The 23,941-nt window shown below is 36.1% G+C and overlaps 1 protein-coding gene across 6 annotated transcripts; it reads right to left on the bottom strand.

Annotated features, from left to right (window-relative positions):
• Window positions 1–171: 171 nt before the first annotated feature.
• LOC107221798 (putative inorganic phosphate cotransporter) lies at window positions 172–23,002 on the bottom strand. 6 transcript variants are annotated; one of them, XM_015660926.2, is made up of 3 exons: window positions 22,339–22,995; window positions 3,158–3,381; window positions 172–2,190 (listed from the first exon to the last, which is right to left on the bottom strand). In XM_015660926.2, exons 1-3 carry the CDS (start codon window positions 22,454–22,456, stop codon window positions 961–963), a joined length of 1,572 nt encoding a protein of 523 aa, XP_015516412.1. In that variant the 5' UTR covers window positions 22,457–22,995; the 3' UTR covers window positions 172–960. The 6 variants fall into 6 exon arrangements, with proteins under 6 accessions (XP_015516412.1, XP_015516413.1, XP_046600802.1 ...); XM_015660927.2 differs by lacking the exon at window positions 22,339–22,995 and adding an exon at window positions 3,940–4,356; XM_046744846.1 differs by lacking the exons at window positions 172–2,190; window positions 3,158–3,381 and adding exons at window positions 9,244–12,271; window positions 15,646–15,860 and having other exon boundaries at window positions 22,339–23,002.
• Window positions 23,003–23,941: the final 939 nt, after the last annotated feature.

The following is a 23,941-nucleotide window of genomic DNA, read 5'->3' as shown; positions in this document are numbered from 1 at the left end:
ATTCAAAAGTTGGGTCTTTAGATCAGTTGGCAATTTCGGATCTACGATTAAACGATACACGTTATGCTAATTTAAGCATATCTACGCACGTGCGAATATGGTTTACACGTTTGCAAACGGCTTGTGAAAAAACGTTTGAACAGTTGTCAGGTCTATTTTTATGAACGTGGATTATGGAATTTCAGTTTTTAATATTCTTTGTTTTCGTTTTTGTACATGTGTGTCAACAGAGCTTGCTTTGCTTGCGCGAAATTTCGCACTTTGTACATTTGTATCCAATCTTACATGTCTCACTTATACCATTGACCTAAATTTGGGAGTAAAGAAAAAAAAACAAAAGAAAAAAGAAAGTATAATAACGAATGTACAGTACTGTACATCGATAAACGTCGTTACGTAATAAAAGCAATTGTATTGATAGCTTTTGCGAGAATATTGTCAGAGTATTTTAAAATAGAAGAAGGTTTTACAAGGCTGGAAAGAAAAGATGAAATAGATTTTTTTCATGAGCTTGCTTCAACGACGCGGTGAAATTTGAAATCAGAAAAATGACACCCACGTACGATGTTGCGATTATAATATGGCGATGTGTAATAAACTGTCAGTCGAATTAGAGATTACGAAAAATAGTCATTTAAAGACTGAGAATTCGGACAGCGTGAAACTTAAAGTGTAAAAAAGATTTTCTTTGGCAACGAAAAGACATCTTTATATTCGAAAAATGTCTTTCGTGACTTTGATACGTGTAGAAGCGTTGGTTAAACGTCGTTTTGAAGACGTTTAAGATCAGCGCTGTCTTGAAGAAAGATTATATTTATAAATTTAACTACCATTTAACATTAGCGTACTGCAATAATAACACAATGAGCACCATCATCGTATATAACAAAGAGAGATAATGAAATTGGGTAAAAAGAGAGCGAAAGAGTTCATCGCGATTATATGCGATGATTTTCGTTGTCAGTTGGTGCTGTGGACAGTTTTCGGAGGATCCGTGGCTCCGGATTTCCTTTCCGCTTGTTCCTTGGCGAGGAATTCCGGATCGTTCCAAAACTGGACATCACCGCTTGCGAATAGCACGTATACAAGATTGGTGACAATGAAGACAGCGGCAACTATCCAGAATACGAGTCTCCACTCGTTTACGGTTTGATGGGGTGTCAATACGCCGACGAGATAAGGCGTGACGATGCCGGAGAGGGCGCCAATGCCGTTTACAAGTCCCATAAGGGTGCCGGAGTAGTTGGGACTGAGGTCAAGCGCGTTGACCTTCATGCCCGAGTAGAAGGTGCCCATCAGCGCCATGCCGATGGTGAAGAGAACGACGACGAGGACGTTGTTGCATCCGGCGTACGAAGCGGCGACCAAAAATATGGCAGGTCCGATCGAGGCTACGGTTGTGAAGAGCTTTCTCGCATTTCCGCGAGATATCAGTCCGGTGTTTATTATCCAATCAGCTAGCCAGGAGGATGCGATGCTGACGAACCACATGCAGAGGTACGGAAGAGCGGTGAGTAGGCCGTTCGAGGCTATAGAGAACTTCAGAACGCTGCTCATGTACTTCGGGAGGTCGGTCACCATCGTGAAGAAGCCCCAGTCGTGACCGATTTGGGTTATTATCAGGGCCCAGAGCGGCCCGGAAGTCAGGATGTGGCGCCATGGGGTCGGTGGGATGCGTCGATGAGTGTGCGCCGCCATCGCCTCGTGGAGGTACTTCTTCTCCTTGTCCGATATGAACGGGTGCACGTCAGGGTTGCTGTAGCAGACGACGGCGAAGACCATGAACCAGGCGACGCCGAGCGAACCGAAAACGTAGAATACAGAGCGCCAGCCCAACGGTGAGTATCGCAACAGAACACCGGACAAAGCGTTCGCCACTACAGTGCCGATCTGAGAACCGGCGAACACCATCGCTCCGATCTTGGAACGCTCCGAAGGTGGCGTCCATTGGGCGAGAAGTGCGTTAACAGCCGGAAATGTCGTGCCCTCACCGAGACCCATGAAGAAACGTAGCACTATCAAGGCAGTCGCTCCTCCCGATTCGACCGCCAATGGTGTCAGTAAAGTCAGGATTCCGGTGGACAGGATTCCAAGACCGAGTGAATACTTGCCGCCGAATTTCTCCGCCATCACACCTCCCGGTATGTGCGTCAAAACGTAGCCCCAGAAGAAACTTGACAGGATCAGACCCTGTTGGGTAAAGTAGTGGTCAAATCCCTTATCACCGTTAAATGTTGGAAGAAAATTTCAACGTCGAATTTTATAGACCCTGATTTTGGGTTTATCTAACACTAACAAGGAAGGTCGATCCCAGGTCGATATCTCCGATTTCATTTCTTTTGTAATATGTTATAGTAGACTAAAAACTAAGCGACACGTATCTTTTCTTATCCGTCGTTAAACACTTTAAGGGGTTGAAACCACCCTCCAAAGTAAGGAACGTCAAGAAGTGATTTGACTTGCTTGTAAGTATCTACAGATGTTGTATTCTACAGTAGTCTACATCGGCTTCCTAATTTTACCGGTACCATTATTCAAACTGTAGAAATTTCAACCATTGTACGATTATACCGATCGATAATCCAAGAACACGTCGCGTCTTATAGGAAGTTACTTATAGAGGTTGAACTGTTTGAGAGAAGACCTTTCGTGTCGATAAAATACTGCAATAACGTATTACCGAGTATCTCGAATTCGTTACGAAACATCACAGTGATTTACAGAACTGTGTTACATTGAGAAGAATAGTAAAACACTTATAGTTTCTCAGATAAGTTATGATAAAAGGGATACAGGCAATACATAGCTATCTTGAAACTTTAAAAAAAGTGTAATATCTCTGCCTGCACGGGACTGTTACGTATTGTCTGAGGCGCGCCTCTTCACGTCACAAATCAGACTTGTGAGACTGTACCTAGATACATATTCGAGTGTACTTTAACAGGATACGAAATGTTTCGACGTTAGTGTAAAAACTGCAAGACAGTGGACTCGACGCTTTTATTTTAGCACCAGCACTTTCGAGAATGCAAACGAACGGCCATGACTCCTTATAGGATGGAAAGAGCTAAACACTGAGACAAGAGAGAAAGAACATTGTTGACCATGGACTTGAAGAGCCCCGAAACTCAATATGAAAACCGTCTCGTTCTCTCACCTGTAACGATTCATCCCAATCATAGCTTCCTTTGGGACTGTTGGTTACGGAAGTTGCGTTGCTCGAAGGGCAGACGAAATCGTCAGTCGTGGCGGTATGGATATTTTTTGTTTTGTTCACCATCTCGGTTATGGCGAGAGACAAGCAGGTTCGCATGGTGTAGGCATTCATGATTCCGAAGAATCCCATCACTGCGAATACCCATCGCTGCTGAATCGGAGCGCCTGTAAGTGTCCACCAGAAGTGTTACAATAATCGTCGGTAAACTGTCGGTTACGACGATCGATCAACCGATCGACAGTTACGTCAGCAGTCATGGAATGCTTTGATCGTCTTTGGTATCAATCTACGCGAACACACGTTCTTTCAATACTATTTAGACATCCAGGGTAAACCTGCTTAATGAAACGGCACGAGGCAATGTCATGATTAGGTAATTTCTAGACCGGAAACAACCGAGCTGTCTTATTGCGTCCTCGGAAATAACGCGACGTGACATTTCTGCAAGCTCTCATCTTTTTCTCCACGTTAAATTATAACACCTTGTGATCGAATTATCGACTCTGTTCCAAACACCCGATCCCCGCAGTGTTTTCACGGTTTTTCGTCCACACAGTGTCATTGCAACGCGATCCCGATCACGGTCACCGACAAATTGGCGGTAAAACGGACAACGGTAGATAAAAGAAGAATCTCGAAAATTAAAAAATTCACCGCACCTTGTCATCGCGTAAAATTGACACTACATAACACGATCAAAGTAAGACAGTATCGTTACTTACAACAGGTCTTCCAAATGTACAACATTCCGATAGCGACACCCCCAGGGTGTTCAATTTTCCTTTCCTCGCTTTCTCTCTCTCTCTCTCTTTCTCTCTCTCTCTCTCTCTATCGCTCTTTGTCTCCGTTTTTCTCCACTGTTCCTTTCAGTGAAATTTTGGCACTACGAAATCGAAAACAATCGGCGATAGTGACGATTGTATACGAACGAAATTCACTGGCTATGAATTGGACCGACTCGCACGACTAATTGATCACAGTTCCTCGACGGCGTCTTCTTATCTGTGCAACCGAGTTGTTTCTTCGGAGTTATAATGCACGCCGGCCCCTTCGTCGGTACACCGTTTTATGCGCGTTTACCACCTTCGAAATAATGGCATTCGAACAGGCAGGTATATACTAGCGATTCGCGCCAGCTAGTGACGCGGGTTCTGAACCATTCACTCCACGTTTGCTGTACACATTTTTAACCCAAGTATACGTATACATGTATTGGCTAATTTTATGCGACGGTGCATAAACGTAGTTAGCAATTTTAGAGAACTTCTTGTGTTTTTTTCCTCGTCATTCTCGCAATGCAAAGAAAGAATTCACCTCCTCCGTCATCATTTGACAAACGGAATAACGTTGTTATCGAGAGAAAGGAATTGGATTAAAAGAGAGAATGAAATTGATTCAAATAACGAAAGAATCTTCGAAAGATAAAAATCTTGGATCTAGATGGATCAGGCCAAGGTATCGATCCAAAGGCAGACGACGAACAACAACGAAAACAACACACCATTGCGTGTATAGTTTGAAGATACCAGGTCATGTGTGTAGACGGAAAGTAGAATCGGAAAGAAGTTTTTAAATAAACAAAAGGAAATCGGATTTCGCATTAAACGCAATCGCGCGATTATCAGTCAATCAGTTTTGCGGAAAAGTGACGCGTGGATTTTTCTCAGTATACGGCTTGTTCCATGAACACACTGTGCGATACACATGGTATTAGACAACGATAGTAACAGGTAATAGGGATCTGGAAATAATGCGAGGATTGCAGTTTGATTATTGATTATTAACCGCACTGCCGCCTCTTTACTCTTGTGCAATCGCATAACGTGCATATGACAGAGGTTGCAGTGTGCAAGTACCAACATTCTGGATGATTAAGAGCTGTAATAAAGATGTTTAGATCCGATCGTCGCGCGTTGTCTGCGTTCGTAAACTATATATATTATAGTTATAATCGTATAATCTTTAGCCGGCGATATCGAGCCGCATTTTATTTCCCATTATATATCGGCCGAGGACACCGCGAGCCTTCATCTGGAACAACGTCTTACCCACCACCGTGTCGAGCAGCGATCGCGCTGCCGATACGCCAAGTTAACCCAAATCTGTTAAATTCGAGGCAAACAATGCCGGCGCGGATTCGGCCGAACCGTGCATCGCTGCGATCACTGAAATTCAGGCAATCTTGGTGTACTTTTCTTGAATGTTTCCGGATCAATCCGGAGATAGAACGGATCTGAATTTCCGACGAATCCATTTTTATTTATGGGAATTTGGAATCATTTCCAAATGCCAGTCCATATTTAGAGAATCCAAGAATTATCCGATGGGAATTTTCAATTGCATTAGAATTTTATTCATAATTTCAAGGGATTCGGAGGATTAAAGTGGCATTTGATGAGAATATGGAATAGCATTTGGAATTTATGTCAAATTCTTATGGACTTTGAAAATTTCACTATCGTTTCATGAGAATGTGGAATTGCTTTTGGAATTCCTTCAGAATTCTCACGGATTTACAGAAATTCCAGTATCACAGAACATTCGGCATGAATTGCATGTACGACTACAATTTCATTTCGAATTCTGAGAGATTTAGAGAATATACCTTCTGATAAAAATATGAAATCGCAAGAATCTAGTAGATTTTAGTGCCGCACTAATCCCAAAGAGATTTGGAATTGATTCGTGTTGTGAATTCCTATTACGCGTGCGTTGGAAAATTTTAATTTGAACGATTCAAACATCCTCCTAAGCATATTTCGCAGTTCTTCCATCAATTCGAAAGCGATAAATTTCGAACATCGTGAATTATTCCGAGATCGCAGGGAATATTTATGATCAGTAATTGTTGTAAAATTATGTTCTAAATTCCTTACCGATCTTACAAACTTTTTACGGTATTAAAAAGAGAATTGCATTTTAAGTTTGTAAATATTCTTTACAGAAATATCTCACAAATTAATTTAGAATTGCACAGAATCTTAATACACAGTTTTTGCTAGTATTTTACAACTTACCTGAAAATTGTTGTAGATTTTTTTTTTAACTCGTAGAACCCACTAATATTATACACGATGTTTCTCTCACTGAAATCCGACACAAGTTCATGAAATTGCTATGAATTGTCATGGTGATTTCTTACACGAAATTTCACTTTTGAATTTCATTGCAGCTTACTAAAAAATATCACCAATATCCGATAAATCATCGAGATCACTGAAATCGAACGGAATCTTTTAAAACTGTCGAACCTAATTCCTCGCTTAACGATTCATACACTTTTCACAAGTTCCATGATCGGTGACAAATCGATCATTGGAACAAAATCGGAATAATTCCGTGAAAAATCGTCGAAATTCTTTCCAAGATCGGCGCCGATTTTCTTTCGGCGATAAAAATCGCCAAGCGTAATGTGCACGAAATAAAAAATTAGCCAATCATCGCTAAAACTTGAGACCGATGTCTTTAAGATAACCGTAGAAATCTGATGAATATCGTTACTTACAGCCAGAATTCAATATCGCCAATAAATGAGGGGGTATCATCATCTCGATCTGCATCTTTCAATCCCCGCTGATGCTCATTGCTACTGCACTGACCGCGGGGCGTTGAATCAACGTTAAATCGATGATCGGTATCGAATTTCGTGACGATCGCGGATCGCCAAATGTGGGTAACGACCTCCGAGTCGATGATTCCGGAACTGTTTAACGACTGGAAGGCTTCTCACGTGAGTTTCTCGGTTTCGTATATGCATATATCCCGATCCGGTCGATCGGTGCCGATTTCCGGCCTCTCCTCGCCTCGCCTATACAATAAGTTATCCGAAAACGTTTCGCTCCGGCACACCTTTCGGTAATTATCCAGCGTAATAAGACCCAAGATATTGTCGCTCTGTTCGAGGTGACATACATTTCATTTTGGTTGCTCAGCATTGACTCCGTTTCCAAGGATTCCTCCATACTTTGTTCCGGCTTTATTCACTGACGCGCGTCGACCGACTTTATCATCTTTCGTATGATTTATTTTCTGCTGGAAAGAAAATGCCTAACCATATACAAGGTTTCAAAACCATAGTTTCAAGTAATTTATACGGCAAACCAATTTTCAACCAATTATCCTGCCATTATCGTTTCTCATCTCATTGTCTACCTCGTCGTATAAATATGATTAATTGTTTGTTCATTGGCTGGAATTTCAATGTCGTGTTTTTCTCGTTTCTGCATAATTCCTGGAGGCAAAATAAAATTTTTTTTACACCTGTCATTTTTCACTCCCCAAGAATTGGTCGTTTCTTTAATCCCCTTTAAGAATTTTCATCACTTCGTTTTTTTTTTTGAATTTTTTCAACACACATCTTAGGGTAGAGCTTTCGATCAATTTTCAATTCAAAATCATTATCCAGTTCATCGAATGAGCAGAAGTGTAAATTATCGACAAGAAATACTTCAGTATTATTAATTTTTCTAACCTTATGGAGAAAAAAGCAAAAATGTTTACATCGAAACTGAAAAAGCAGAACAACCGTAATCATTTATTCGTAAATCTGGAATAGAATCGACTATCTAATCAAACTGTTGGAATAATTTTCTTACCAATTGTTGCTAAGTCATTCCAAGTATTGACCGGGAGAAGGCGAGTAGAAAAAAAATGAAAAACAAAAAAAAACATAAATAACAACTATGACTTTGTGTTCGTGAATTGTGTCGTGACTTGCTTTTGTGCCGGGTATATCGTGTATATAAAACGGTATATTGAAACTGGGTTGAAAATACCTTAGATAAAATATGTAAACAAAAATCTCAAGGTTTTCGTAATAGTCAACTGTCATCGTTGTTATCGCACCGGTATGACAAAATAGTTGGTGCCTTTAAATAGTCATCGTCGAAAACGGTTTCAACAGTTATTCATTTTGCCAAAATTAAATGTGACCGATTGAAACGGAGAGTGACAAGTTTTTAAAAAAAATCGAAAATTTGAAACCGAAATTCCGAAATCTGAAAACTGTACTCTTTTAATGTTGATTATTTTTCAATTACGGTTTTTAAAAACTGGGAAACGACAGCAACGACGGTAAATTAATCAAGGACATTGCAGATACACGGGGAAAAACGTCTCTCCGTATAATCGCACGGTTTTTGTCAAATTGTTTTGGCAAATATATACACACACACACACACGTACATTTTCAATTATTTAGTTCAAGGTGACCAGAATTAGATCTTATTTCTTGGAACGTTTTCTATTCTTTTTTTTTTTTTTTTTTTATACACAATTACTTGTCTAATTCTCGTGTATAAATTATACATTCGTATGTAAAAAAATTTTCAACAATTTTGAAAATAATTAAATTGAAGCTTACTCGGAGAGATCCTGAAAAATAAAACACGATACGAACATCGTATATCTTTTTATATTTTTTAAATGTTCCAATCTACGCGTACCTGTATCTGATAGTAAACTTGTAATTAAGAATTTGATAAAATCTCGGGGAAACTTTCGGGACTTTGAAACTTTTTTGATTGAATATCACAAAACGTTATTCAGATTACATTTGAATTACAGAGCGTGACTCGAGTGCGAGGAGCTGCGTAATGTTAGATAACAGCACTGCGCTTTTCGGTGTTTAACATACATATACATACAGACGCTAGTGTATGTATATACGTAGTAAAAATTTCAATTACCCAAAGCTCGTCTTACCTAATCTTAACTATTGCACGAGTAATATTTTCTACCGTGTATACATCGCGATTTGCGCTATGACAAAACGCGTAATGCACTCGACTATTTCCTGCATCTCCTGTATCATCACCCCCCCCCACCCCTTTGCATCTACGTTTATATATATGTATATATATATCACGTGCCGACCATTAATTATTGTTTGTTCTGACAGATCCGTCGCTGCTTACGTTCCATCCTCGGATTTATTTTTACCGCTTTATTTATGACGGAAACACACAACCTGAATGTCAATTCTGAGTCACGTGAACCGTGCAGATACGGTAGAAATCTGATCAATCAAGTTTTGCTCGATATCTAATTTTTATTTGTTTTTTTTTTTTTTTTTGCTATAAATAGAATTTGCGAAAATTGAAGGGAAAATTCACAATATAAATAAAAATGTTATGCCTAATTTTGTACCCGATATTATGATATACAAGGAATCACGCGTTAAAGAAATACTTTGATTTTTATAAACTCGAGAATATCTTGAATCGTTTTTCAGAAATTTGATGAAATTCAACGTTTCAATGATTGCTAATCAATTTTTATTACAGTAGTCTAATTTGCCATGCGAACGGTTAGATTTGCTTGATTTTTTTTTTTTAATCCATCTTTTTCCGTTTCGCCCGTCAACTTGAGTTGTTTATTTTTACTTTCTTGCGCTTCTTCGGTCAGAACATTTCCTCCGATGAAAATGACGTTGTTTTATCGAAATGCGATGGAGAAATTGTTATAATTGTAAAAATCGTAAATCAAATTATATCGTCAAGTTTTATCGGTTGCAATTTGGATTAGCCACCGTAAGTCAGCGAGGCTTTAGCTAGGGTTTGTTATATAACGTCACTCGAAAAGGTTGTAAATTTTATTCATATCCGTTATCGGTTTTATTACATCACATACCGTAAAAAAATAATAAAAAAATTCAACTACCGTGGCAACCAAATTATAAATTTTATCTCCAATCTTCTTATTGCCGGTTGCAAAGTCGGTGCTGTACGGCAAGATTTAACGAATCGACGTAAATCGAGAGGTAAAAAACACACGATCATCCATCGTGAACGATTACTTCGGGAATAAAATTAACGGAAACACGTTTCTGATAATCTCATGTTACATCTCACAACCACTCGGTGTAATAAAAATTTACACAGCTTCTATGAATATCTTTCCGTGAATACCGAACGCAGCGATTAAACAAATAAATATCACGTATTTTCTGTAATATTTTTAAAAATATTTCGAATAATAATTTTAAAAAAAGTTCATGATATATGTACTCAAGTGAACATTGCATAGTTTTCTTTTTTTAAATTGTATCTTTCAATTCTTTTTAATTCTCTTCGCGTGTTAATACATTTTTATTATTTATATTCACTTGGTGTATATGTATATGAAATTGTTTATTCTGTTTTTTTTTTCATTTCTTTTTAATAATACCAAAACTGTAGAATGTTATTAAACTTATATATTACATAATATATCGAATGTAATTACAGGGAAGTTGGTGAAAAATTTATAACATGGGTTGCATACATTTATATGGTTATTGGATGATTAATTCACTACATGTGAATAATTTTAAAACGCGGTGAGAATACTGAGAGATATTTATACCTTTTGGATTTACCTTTACGTTACATTATATGTATATATTATAAATATACGCATACATATATACAACTAAATGACGAACGTTCAACATTTTTCGTCATTGACTAGCTTGACAATAGTTCATATTACAACAATACTCTTTGTTTATTTATGCATACATTCGTCTTCTGATATTGTTTATACAGCGCAATCTGATGAAAGGAAAAAAGAAATTTCCCCGTTGAAAAAGAAGAAAAGTGAATCAATCAACTTTCAAATTTCACTCGTTATAATAATACTTTTTTCGCCCAAAGCACGATGACCGTTAGTAAAAAGAGTTACGGCTAGTAGGCAAAACCGAATATCAATTTTACGATTTTAACAACCGCGATGAAAATCGGAAGTGGGTAAAACGTAGGTGAAAAAAAAAAAAAAAAAACTTGTTCTAAACGTTGAAACTCGTCGTTTGATCGTTATTCACGTCTTGACATCGTTTTTCCCGCGTTCGACAGTAGCAGCAGCAGCAGCAACATCCCCTTCCTTTTTATTTTTCCTCCCCTCGGTATCCCTGATAAGAAATTCCGGATCATTCCAGTACTGAACCTCCCCACTTGCGAAGAAAAGAAACGCGGTATTGGTAACAATGAAGACGCCAAATATGATCCAGAAGACGAGTCTCCACTCGTTCACTGTCTGATTCGGCGTTAAAACGCCGACGATGTAGGGCGTTATGATCCCAGAAAGCGCGCCAGTCCCGTTCACGATAGCCATAACGGTTCCGGAGTAGTTCGGACTGAGATCAAGCGAGTTCACCCTCATACCAGGGTAGAAAGTACCCATCAGCGCCATACCGACGGTAAAAAGTGTGACGACGACGTAACGATCGCATCCGGCATACGAAGCGGCGATGAGAAAACAGGCCGGTCCAACGGATGCGATGGTTGTGAACATCTTCCTCACGTTGGTCCTGGTCATTATCTTTTCGTTTATCATCCAATCGGCAATCCAGGACGAACCGATGCTGACGCACCACATGCAGAGGTACGGCAGAGCGGTAAGGAGGCCGTTCGTTTTTATCGAGAATTTGAGCACCCCGCTCATGTACTTTGGTAGGTCGGTAACCATAGTGAAGAAACCCCAGTCGTGACCGACCGAGGCGGCGACCAGGGCCCATAGCGGTACCGATTTTAGCAGGTGGCGCCACGGCGTGGGTGGGAACTTGTTGTGGGTGTGCTCGTGCATGTTATCGTGAAGGTACTTCTTCTCGCGATCGGAGACGAACGGGTGATCGTCGGGTGTGCTGTAGCAGACGAGGACAAAGACGACGAACCACGCGACGCCGATCGAGCCGAAGACGTAGAAAACCGAGCGCCAACCGATCGACGAGTACTGCAAAAGTACTCCGGACAGCGCGTTCGCCACAACGGTGCCGATCTGAGCACCGGCAAGAATCAGCGAACCGATTTTTGAACGCTCGGCTGGCGGCGCCCATTTCGATATCAGGGAATTCAACGCCGGAAACGTCGTGCCCTCGCCGAGGCCCATCAGGAAACGAAGTACTATCAGACCCGTAGCGTCGAACTCTTCGACCACCAATGGTGTTATCAGGGTGAATATAGCCGTAGACAGAATGCCAAGACCCAGAGTGTACTTTCCACCGAAACGTTCGGCCAGCTGGCCACCCGGCAGATGCGTTATCACGTAGCCCCAATAGAACGATGATAAGATTATACCCTGCGGGAGCGAGAGAGAAAGGCGGAATTAGGGTGGTGCTGTAAAACGGAATAAAACAATATTTGGTTTTTATAGATTTTTTTTTTTTTTTTTTTTTTTACGGTTTCTTTCATCTTTTTCATTCGGAACAATTTGTTTTTCGAGACGTGTATCAAGCCCGCACGTGTCACGTGACGGATTTTAGGATTTTTAAGACACGGATTTTATTCGAGATTTTTTGTTTTCAAATTCGTTGTTTTGGTGTTAGGTGGTAAAGTGTTCCGGTCGGATAGGACCGTTAAATTATCTTATGAATTAACGTTCGTCGAATAATTGGCAAAACATAACCTCAAAGCCCGTCTCGCGGCGAAATAAGTCGATGAAAAATATGTACGATATTTATTAAGCCCTAGCTTGGCTGAAAGTACTTCTGGACAGTGGCACGGTCATTTTACGATTTTGACGAACGGAATATTTTATCACGGTATCGATATCAACGGAATTAATTAAAAGCACAAGTATACTATTAGCGAAAAAAAAAGTTATTCATTATAGTCGCGAGAATAAATTTTTCGCTGAACTGAAACTTCTGATCGTGAAATATATGTATATATATATATATATATATATATATATATATATATATATATATTCGCGAAATTTATTCTCGCGACTATAATAAATAACTTTTTTTTTTTCGTTAATAGTATACTTGTGCTTTTAATTAATTCCGTTGATATTGATACCGTGATAAAATATTCCGTTCGATCATTTATGCGCACAAAATTCCACTGTACTTATTTTGGTAATTTTTATTTTCTTACTGCTGACAACCTGTTGAACAACTTCATCTATCCATAAAACACACACAATCACGTATCAACGCATGCAATTATTTGCGATTCGTTTCATTCGAATTTGTTCTTTTTTTCTTTTGTCTGTATCTTTGTGGTTTTATTTTTTTTTTTTTTTTTTTTACTTACATATTTGAACAGCAGTTTCTTTTCAAGTCTGGCAGACTTTATCGATCACACATAGATACTCATTATCATACCGTATGTATACTGTATATATTCTAGGAACAAAAACACGCCATCGAGTCCGTACAAAAATGGCTCTAAGAAATCTGTTAATACAGCTTATTTTCAACTTTACTTGTTATGAAATTTGTAAATCAAAATGAAAAAACAAAAAAAAAAAACGACAAATACCTGCAAAATTCCAGAGACTAGTGATCAAAAAATCTTTCCGTTACCTTAATTTCAAGTGTGACAAAAACACGTGGAATAAAAAACTGAATTATGCAGCAGGCTATGCTGGACTGTTTTATAATTATTATTATTATTATATTTTACAGTTTCGACAGTCAAATATGTACATACTCTACACCTGTGCAAGTTATACCGTATAAAAAATTTTTACAACACGTTAAGAGCTTGGTTAATTTCTGTCATAAAAACTAAACTTTTTGCATTTAATAATATCGCTGAGGTTTGAAACAGACGAAAAGAAAAAAAAGAAAAAAACGCCAAAAATTCACCGACGATACGATTTTTTCCTAACCAAATTCAGACGCAATTATTCCTGCGTTATAGATGCATAGCAATTTCTCGTTTAGAGAAGGAAAACAATAAACCAATTTTTACTTATTGTTAGAGAAAAAAATTGTTCACCTTTACGTGTTACATAATATTGAGCGTTTAAAAATTAGCGAGTTGAAACGCATCTTTGTATTCGATACGAAAAACAGGTTTTTTCGAAACGGCGTATCTTTCCTTCTCTGTTTTGTTTGCCATAAATTAAAGTGTAAGGAATAGAAAAAAAAAATATATCTAAATATATATATATACATATAATAATAATGAGGAAAAAAAAAAGAAAAAAAAAACAACGTGTTAAACACCAGCATAACAACAACACGTGTTTCGAAAACGTGACATTTCTTCAACATTCCACAATGCCATGGAAGAATCCGGCTATTATGCAACACATCATCGTTTTTCTCTTCTCTTATAATTTACAGCTGCCCCAGCTTTACGATCTTGGATTTAAGCGTGATCTTATCTACCAAACCGTGGCGAGTGTTTTACTGCAAAATATGTGACAGCGTCCTCCGACTCGTTTACAGTGTAATATAATGGAATTTGAATCCCTGACCGAAGTAGTTGTTGCGTAACGTGCAATATGAAGCACGCGATAAATATTTTTTACACACGTATCCGCGATTCTTATCAATACCAGCTGTCACATTTTACGTGAAATCTTCAACTAATCTCGAATATTATCACTGTGCGGTAAACGCCTATAATAAATTTATACCTGTATCAGACTGATGCAAAACAAAATTCGATTAAACAAATAATACACTGAGAGAAATTTTTAGTACCGGTTACTTAATTATTTTCATTTTTTACCACGATCGAAAAATATAGTTCTAGGTAGAAAATAAAAATTAGTTTTCTAGCCGTTAACGGAAAGTCTAGTATCCGTTGCTATTCTTTCTCATTACGATCGCTGTTGCTAGATTTTCTTGCAACTGTTGCGAAAATTTAACGCTCGTGCAAAAATAAATTGACGTTGAAGCCTTGTTTAACTAAAAAAAGTAGAGTAAACCTCAGTAACTGATTTTGCGTTGCAATTACCAAAAAAGGATCGACAATAGCGCAAAATGGTTACGCGTACCTCGATTTTCGTGATTCCGACAATATTCAAACAGTTTTTTTTTTCAACGATACCTGTTTTACTGAATTTTTCTCGTTACTGTAACAAATGAAATTTTTCTCAGTCTAAATAAAACGTTGATATAAATTAAATAAATTCATTGAATATCCCTCAGTCAAAAGTAAATGTGATTTTCTGTTTTAATATCACGTATTCAATAGTTGTAGAAAGAGGAAATAAGACGTATGTTATAATTCGAGTCTTCAATATTAATATTTAATGATTCCTGAACGCAATTTACCATTTTCCAATTTAATTAACATGATGAAATAATCGTAGTTATTTCTCAATTTTGTAACTCAGTAACGGGGCAATACACATAAATGTATACGATGCATATTTTTTCACGGAATTTAATGCTCCACAAAAAAAAAGATCTCTGATAATTTTTTTCATAACCAAACTCTTTCAAAAGTTTTTCAAGGTTAAATTTGAAATCGTGTAAAAAGTCGTTGTTCTTTTCTTTCGCTAATATTATGCATTCCTCTTATTTCCTCTGCCAATCTAAATTTTTTGTGGACAAAATAAAAATTCTGAACATTATTCGAGGTAATATAACAATTTATCGAGTTTATACGATTTGACAGTTCATTATCTTCTAGTCTTCATTATAATATAGAGATACATATTTTATATATATATGTGTGTGTGTGTGTGTGTGTGTGTGTGTGTACCTGCAAACTTTCGTCCCATTCGTAAGTACCCACGGCGCTGTTGGTTGTGCTTGTAGAATTTGTCGAGGGGCAAGTTTCGTCAGTGATTTCTGAGCTATCGGTCTCGACGACCATCTCGGTGATAGCTAATGACAAGCATATTCTCATAGTGAACGCGTTCACTACCGCGATGAATCCCATCAAGGCGAAAACCCATCTTTGGGGTATCGGGGCACCTGAGAAATTTATACCCATTGAAATACAATGCGGATGTTCGGAAAGATTTCGATGTAATTATACAATGGGTGAAGAAAAAAAAAAAAAAGGGAAGACAAAATAATAATAATAATAACAGTATGGAAAAAAAAAATTAACCATTTATACAACTATTTATACAACATGCCTCATAAGTGTATAACAATTGTAATCGATTGTTTATTCAACAGATGAAAAGAAAAATAGGTAAAAACGGTGTGAATTTGTGCTTCGCGAGGGTATTTTTTTTTTTTTTTTCTATTTTACTTTCTCCTTCTCTTTTCTATTTATTTTACAAATCGAGCAGAACGCGAGTAGAAAGAAAGAAAAAAAAAATCCATACTCACGCATCTGAACATTTACTGGAACGCGTAAGTTTTCGAAACTAGTATGGAATTAAATAGTTCACCGCTCGAATCCGCGAGTCAAATAGCTCGAGGCAGGGAAAAGTACGAAAGAGAAGTATTAAATAAGCGTATAAACGATGAAAGAAATAACTCTGCATTAATAACAATAATAAATAAATATATATATATATATATAATATTTAAAAAAACATGTTTATTCCCCCCCCCCATCTCCCACTTCGTAAAATCATAGTTTATGACGCAATATTTAACCTCGTGAAAGGAAATCGATGTGCGATTTTTTTAAGCGGTGCGACATTCAGTTTTTATATTCGCCGTTTGATTAACATGTAATATAAATTCAATTCTAACGGTTGAAGGGAGATGATAAATTTTTTTATACATATGGATTTGCCAACTTAATCTGCTTTCCTTCGAATCGACGCGTCGCGTCGTATAAAATTTTTTAAACCCACGAGTTTCGGGATATTCAAGATTGCGTAAAAACTGGTTTTTACGACTTTTCGAAAAATCGGTACGTAAAATAAACGCTCAGCTTTCTTGACTGGATTACAGTGAAATGTTGAATAATGTCTGTCAAATATAAAAAAAATTTGAATATAGAAACTTTATTCGTATTGAAGAAAAAAAAAAAAAAAAAAATTTTTTTTTTTACTTTGAAAAATCGTAATTTTACATTAAACATTTCCATGCCTCAAGTTTCGATACTTTGAAAATGGTATTTATTCATTGGATACTTTTTGTTCCTTTCGTTTGTTTGAAAAATAATTTTATATTTCAATTATTCGAAATCTGTGAAGATGGATTAAACCGACATATGAGTGAGAGAGAGAGAGGAGAGAGATATTATCGTGCGATTAAAAATTTTCCACGACGCACAGATCTGAATAAAATATACATATAAATTGTCGAACAGAGTTCCGTTCGTTGTGTGAGAAAAATTATTATCTTCCTTCAGAATTCGAATTCTTAAACGGCAAATAGAAAATCTCAATGCGACACGGCTTAAAAAAGTCGCAAAATAAATAGAAAAAAAAAAAAAAACATTTGAAATTGTTGAATCTGCATAACCGGTTCAATTCTTATCTTCTATCCGGTTTAATTAATTAATAATCCACGGAGACGATTATTAAAAGTCAAAACAAGATGTCTAGAAAAAAAAAAAAAAACCGTTAACTATATAAACTACGTTTTTTAAATACTCTACAGTTCTTTTAATTTTCTATTTACTGTTTGATGAATATATTTCGCGACGTTATTTGTAGAATTATCGTGATACTTACAGCAGGTTTTCCAAGCCGACAACATCTTAACTATATTTCGTTATAATTCCCAAGCTGGTTTATTTTGTTTATCAAATATTTGAATTTATTTCAAAAATCCTTTTTTTATAACGGAATTTGCCAATTATTAAAAAAGAAACAGATCCACTTTCTTCGTTGAGTGAAATAAAATTTATCAATTTATTCGAGAATCGGAAATCGAGACATTATTTACAACTACGATTACAAAAAATTGATCATCATTGATTACCGTATATATTATATAATATATACATGTATAACACAGATCTTCGAAGAACACAATTGATTCAATTATTCGTTCTAACAAACTGCCATCGTTATTTATTAATCTTGATACATACAATCGCCGACTTGTATAAATCCACAATTATTGTTGTTACTATTATTATTATTATTATTATTATTATCCTCGTTTTGAATATTATTTTCTTATATTTCTTTCACTAGTTGCACTGCCGTTGATGTATATAATTGTTAAAACTCGTTCCGCGAATCAGTAAAATGAGGAAAAAAAAAAAAATAATAAATAAATAAAAAATATATCCAAGACCCGTGTGTAATAAATTACCAATTTTTTATTTGCGTATTTATTTATCTATTTTTTTTTCTTTCTTTTGTTCACAGAAATTTAAAAATATATATATATATATATATATATATATATATATAGATATATATATTTCCGAATCGTATCGCGATTCGAAATTTAATTGCACGACCGACGATTGTTTAGCCTATCGCCAGACGTTCGAATGACTGGCTTCGCCATAGTCTTATAAACGCCTTATATTATGCTTCATGTTGGTGAATGCTCACGTTCAGATAACGCTCATACGTAGGCATGCCTGCGTGCGTGCGTTTGTGTGCAAGTAAAGCCAATGTATGTACATGAATACTTTGTACTTACCTGAGCTCACCTGACTGATCCGAACTCAGTTTGCACCTTTCTTCCCTCCCGCCACAATTCTCCCGTCAATCCGTGTCGCGATTCACACGCACACACACACACACACAGGTCAAAAGTTTCGCTGGTTAAACTCGACGGTCTGCGAATTTGTTGTTTTTTCTTTTTTTTTTTTCATCCCCTCTTATTTCAGTCAAATGCGTATTCTTGTCAATTTTTTTTTAATTAGTACAACGACGGCAAAATTTTATAAATACAATATAAGGACATTCTACAACGGAAGGAATGAAACAAAATTATTACAAATAAAATGGGTACGTGGATTTAAAAAAAAAAAAAAAAAAAAAAAAAAAGGTAAACTCGTTTGCTTCCGCGATAGCGAAAACCAGTTTTTTTTTCAAACAGGATTTCCTGCAAACGCGTCTTCGCTGCCGTTACGGAAAACCGCGCGCGATCTTCCCGCTCGCAAGTTTCACGTGTGTTAGATTTAAACGGGTTCCGAGAACCCGTTGAAAAATCCATACAACAAACCGATTAATCACCGTCAATCACTGACTTTAATTTTATTACAACCATTAAAGCACGCAGGGTTGAAACTTGAGCATCGTGAGAAACGAAAGAAAGATAAATAAAAATCAATTCATTCCTCCAAATTTTATTCCACGCAAAAGTTTTGCGCGAGCTTGTAGCAATAGAGAAAAAAAGAAAAAAAAAAAAACGAGAATTTTTTTACAAGAGAATAATAATAACAATAACATCAATTTTTAATTTGTTATAAAAATTTGTTTTCCGAGTGTAAGGAAAACTGATCGCGGGTGAATTTTTTACCCGTTGAATTGGAAACGAGAGAATTTATGTAAAACTTGACGTAAAAGAGTGAATTTTTAACGATCTAATCGAAAAGATCGTTTGCTAAAATTTAACGCGCATGCGTTGAAATTTGTGAACGCAGTTGTTTGCCAGGTTGACCAACTGTCATTAAATTTGAATGAAAATTTGTTTGAGGTTACGTTCACGACGGTTGGTCATCCTGGCGAATAACTGTTGTGAAAAATTGTAGCGCATGCGCATCAAGTTTTAGCAAACGACGGGCAATTCGTTGGTTAGAAATTCGCCCTGCGTACGATAGGAAATTGCATCGATAAAACATGCGGCATTAGTATATAAATTTTAAAGCAATTTAGAAAATATTCCACGTAAAGGCATAAAAGTATACAAAGGTCTTCCCCACTACCTTGACATACTTAATACCTTTCTATTCAACAAAGTCTAGACGATTAGTCGCACTTATATTGCACAGCTGTGGCAGGCAATTATTTATCGCTGACCGTATCTAGACGTCGACAATCTATATCGACACGGGTTAACGATCGTTGTATAAACGACGAGATTTTCCCAAGTCGTTACATAATTATTTCCCTATTTAATTGATAATTTGAAAACTTTGCATTCCATTTATATGATATCGAGGCTGCAAATTTATCCTGAAACATTGCTTTGATTATAAACTAATTAGCGTGATTACGCACTGATAGATTAACGCTTTTTTCTTTTCATTGTTCAATTAGTAGATCGATAAAATGTTTCTGATTTTTGATAATTAACCTAATAGACGTAAAAGGAAAGAAAAAAAAAATTGATCGGCGAATTTGACACGCGTTGCTTCTAACAATTATCTGCATATAAATTATTCTCTCATAATAGTAAATTAATTCTATACCTTATGGCTATATTAAATTTGCTTATGAGCACTTGCAAATTTTTATTTATTTAATTTTCTTCACTAAATCAAAACTGATCGATTAACATGTGTCATCTGTTTTTTATAAAACTTGCATACTTATTTTTCTGTCTGACAATGAACGTGTTTCGATCACGTAAATCAGCAGCGAATTGTGAATATTTTAACTTGTTTACAATGTTAAAGAAATTTCCGATTATTGTTTTCAATAATAATTTCGGCGCGGTGGGATCGACGATTGTTTTCAAATAAATTACGAGACAATTATTTACTGGACTGTTAATCCCAGTTTTCGGTAATAACAATATAATCATAGTCGACAAAACGTCGTCAGTTATATTGTGAGAGTCTAGTTATGCGCTGTTTCACAACTTGGCCTTATTCTTAGATAGAATTCGTTACGGTAAATTCGATTTGTCGTAGTTCAATGTACATATTTGTTAAATATTCCACGTAACAGCGGCAGCTGTTTAGACGATGAAGTGTCAAGTATAGTTTACGAGAAACAAAAAAAAAAAAAAATAACCAAATACGACAAAAAGAAAAAAAAAACGTTCAAGGAAGCTCGATCGATTTATTTTCCATCGGACATATTTCAACATCGCTTTGCCATCAATTTCGAACTAGTTAAAAAAAAATAAAAAATGACACACATGTATCTTTTTTTTCTTCCTTCAATTTCCTTCGAAACATATTTTTTATACGATATTGGATTTTTTCTTTTTAACCAAATTTGCTCCCGGTTGATTTGATCTGACAAATTTCAAGCGAAATTTGTAGATGACGAGGTCTGATGTCTGAATATTCCTTATACCTCAGGGTTTTTCTTCAATTCTTCAATTCTTCAATTCTTTAAATAGCATTCAGCAAGAATTCGTATCTCGACCTTCTGTACACGTAATAAACTATGAATTGAGCAATGTTCCAACTATTTTGTACACGTATATTTCTTATGACAGTACGATATAGAAATATCGTGTGGCTAATTTAAAATCGTAAGAAAAACAAAAAAAAAAAAATTTCCTTCCACTTTTTGCAGAGTATAACTTTCGCCTGCCTTTGAAATATCTTTATTGTTACTATTATTATTGGTTTTATTGTTAGATATCATTGTTAATTTACACCTCTATATATGTATATATGCACGCGTGTATCGAGAGGGGAAATAAAAAACCAGTGATTTACGCTGTGAGCTTAAGGCGTGTTTCTGCACTGTTTACCTGTGGCAATCATCGAGTGTTATACAATTCTGATACATAGGTATACAAGCGTACTTAAATACATTGGCAAAAACACTGTTACAAGTTTCGCACACGAAGATCTCGGTATCTTATCTGTCAGGTTTAAATTCAATTCCAAGAATAGGATACTGATTATTGTCGAGATTTTTCATTGCATTGCAATGCATTATTTATTTATTTATTTATTTTATTTATTTTTTTTTTTCTGTTGCGATAGTTTGAGTTCAAACAAATAGGCGACTTTTCCGCATGCAATTTCATTTTTTTCCGATTCGTGAATATAGATTCCCTGGTTTTTCGCATTTGCAAAATCGGATTCCATTCAATTTAAAAAAAAAAAAGAATTTTTTTCTTCTTCCTCGTTTTCACCACGCAAAATAAATCCAATACCTGAGCGATGTTACGATTTTTGAGAAAAAAAAAAAAAAAAAACAATAAATAAAACAACGAATAGAACCCTTTTACAATGTCCACCATGTGTAACGATAATACAATAACGCATTGCATTTAAAATTGCACCGAAACGATTACAAACTTAACATACTCGTAAATTTTTCTACAATATCGCGCATAGTTCAAAAACTACGGACCAGAGGTCGCGACTTTCTCGCAGTTACAGAGTATCGTCGTATCGATGGAAGCTTTCGAAATTTTCGAGGCTCGCAATCGCGTTTAATTTTTATACTTGTTGTATTTAATTTTATCCTGAAAGCAGGAAAAAAAAAAAAACAGCAACGACAACAAACGCAAGACAAAAAGAGAGAAAGAGCAGAAAGAGAGATTTCGAGTAGCTCGTCAATGTTTCGTACAAACTGACAAGATTTTCAACAACACACATACATAATTGTTTCGTATATATAAAAAAGAAAAAACAATAGTTTTTAAATTCGCGCGCACTTACCTTTGAGGAAATTGTAAATCTTGTCGATTCTTCGCTGGCGCGTCGGTTCGGAGTTGTTAAATTCAGCAAGTAGCCAACTTTTTTCATCAGCGACCGGTATCGACGATTCTTTCATCATTGTTATATCACTCAGTTCAGTGGTCACTTAACTAAGTATATTATTGTCAACTCTGAGAACCAGACAAATGCGATTAATTGCTTGCGCGTAATATTACATGTGTGATTTAGAAAAACGGACACTTTCACCAAAAACACACCGCGGGATTAAGCCGCGTACATGTTTGAAATTTTCGACGATTTGTTTGATACGGAAATGAATGCATAAAAAGGTAGAGAAAATTATTGCAATATTGGCGAACAAATTTTCGCAATACTGTAGAAATATATGACGTTTGCGAATATATGTATATCTCGCAGTATTGAAAAATCTCGGACAAGGTATGAATAACGCGGCTTTAACCCGGGTTCTGGTGAAGGAAACGTCAAGACGTAATCGCACCCTGCGGTTATCTTCTTCGCCGCCATTGTTGATTCGTAAGCATATATATGTATTTATATGTATTTATACACCGATCACTACGTATATAATGTAAATATTGCGCGATGATTTTCGAAGAACAAAGCAAGTAAGCAAGTGAATAGTCCACTGATTGGTGTGTACATACCGTGTCTAGGCTCACGAAAAGAAGATTAAGTTGGAAGACGAAAAGGAGAACAAAAAAAAAAAGAAAATTATTAAATTCGTATCTAATACCATCGTCATTTATTTTCATGTTTGACAACATTTGAGTTTAAAGTTTTTCGAAGAAATTAAATCTGAAGCATTTAATTTTTTTTTTTGTCTTTGTTTCCTTAAAATCTTTGCGTGATACATTTTTTTCGTACTTAAAGTTACGGATTTTCTTATTTCTTGAATTATTTTTTTACACTAACATCCGATGGCTAATTATTAAAGAGTTTTCTTCACTTTATCACTGTACGATATTTTCGTGTTTCTAATTTGATAAAATTATTCAATTTATTGGAGGAATTTTCGGCGCTTGTACGTTTTAAAATATTTTCTTTGTTTCGGAGACTCGGGTTTTCTTTCATTCTTTGTAACATTTTACAAATTGAATGTTGTTTCCGAATTGAGAAAAATTCAGGGAACCAAAAATGAAACGAATAACCAAATTCAGAGATAATTGACTGGTCTTTCTCTTATTGCTTTTTCATTTCGAGTTTTCACGAAGAATGAGGGAATCTGTTAAATCTGACAAATTTATAAACCGTATCTTCACACGATTAGAGTCGAAAAACGTGTAAAAATTAATTTCGGAGTTTTCATGTCGCAGAAATGTGAAAACAGGCGGTAAAAAAAGTATCACAGAAAACTGAGAAAGTGAAGAAAAAAGTCAATCTTCTAACATTATCAGCAATACATTTTAACCAGCATATTTATTCCCAATTTTCATATCATCTCGATTATGTTATTTGGTGGACTTACCGGATATTTACGGAATGTTTTTTTTTTTCTTTTCTCAGCAAATGATAAACCGTCACGTTATAATAATTAAAAACACACACATGTAGACACACACGCAAAAAAATATAATCACCCACG

Source organism: Neodiprion lecontei, chromosome 7, assembly GCF_021901455.1.
Source record: "Neodiprion lecontei isolate iyNeoLeco1 chromosome 7, iyNeoLeco1.1, whole genome shotgun sequence".
In the NCBI taxonomy this organism is placed as follows: domain Eukaryota; kingdom Metazoa; phylum Arthropoda; class Insecta; order Hymenoptera; family Diprionidae; genus Neodiprion; species Neodiprion lecontei.
This window is presented reverse-complemented; position numbering and strand designations above follow the sequence as displayed.

Excerpts from the sequence above, each read along its gene's own strand:
- LOC107221798 (XM_046744846.1), bottom strand. The coding sequence starts at position 22,456 with ATGATGAAAGAATCGTCGATACCGGTCGCTGATGAAAAAAGTTGGCTA. Across the intron at positions 15,861-22,338 it reads GATTTACAATTTCCTCAAAG|GTGCCCCGATACCCCAAAGA; the intron begins GTAAGTGCGCGC and ends TAAATTTCTCAG. Across the intron at positions 12,272-15,645 it reads AATGGGACGAAAGTTTGCAG|GGTATAATCTTATCATCGTT; the intron begins GTACACACACAC and ends TCGCTCCCGCAG.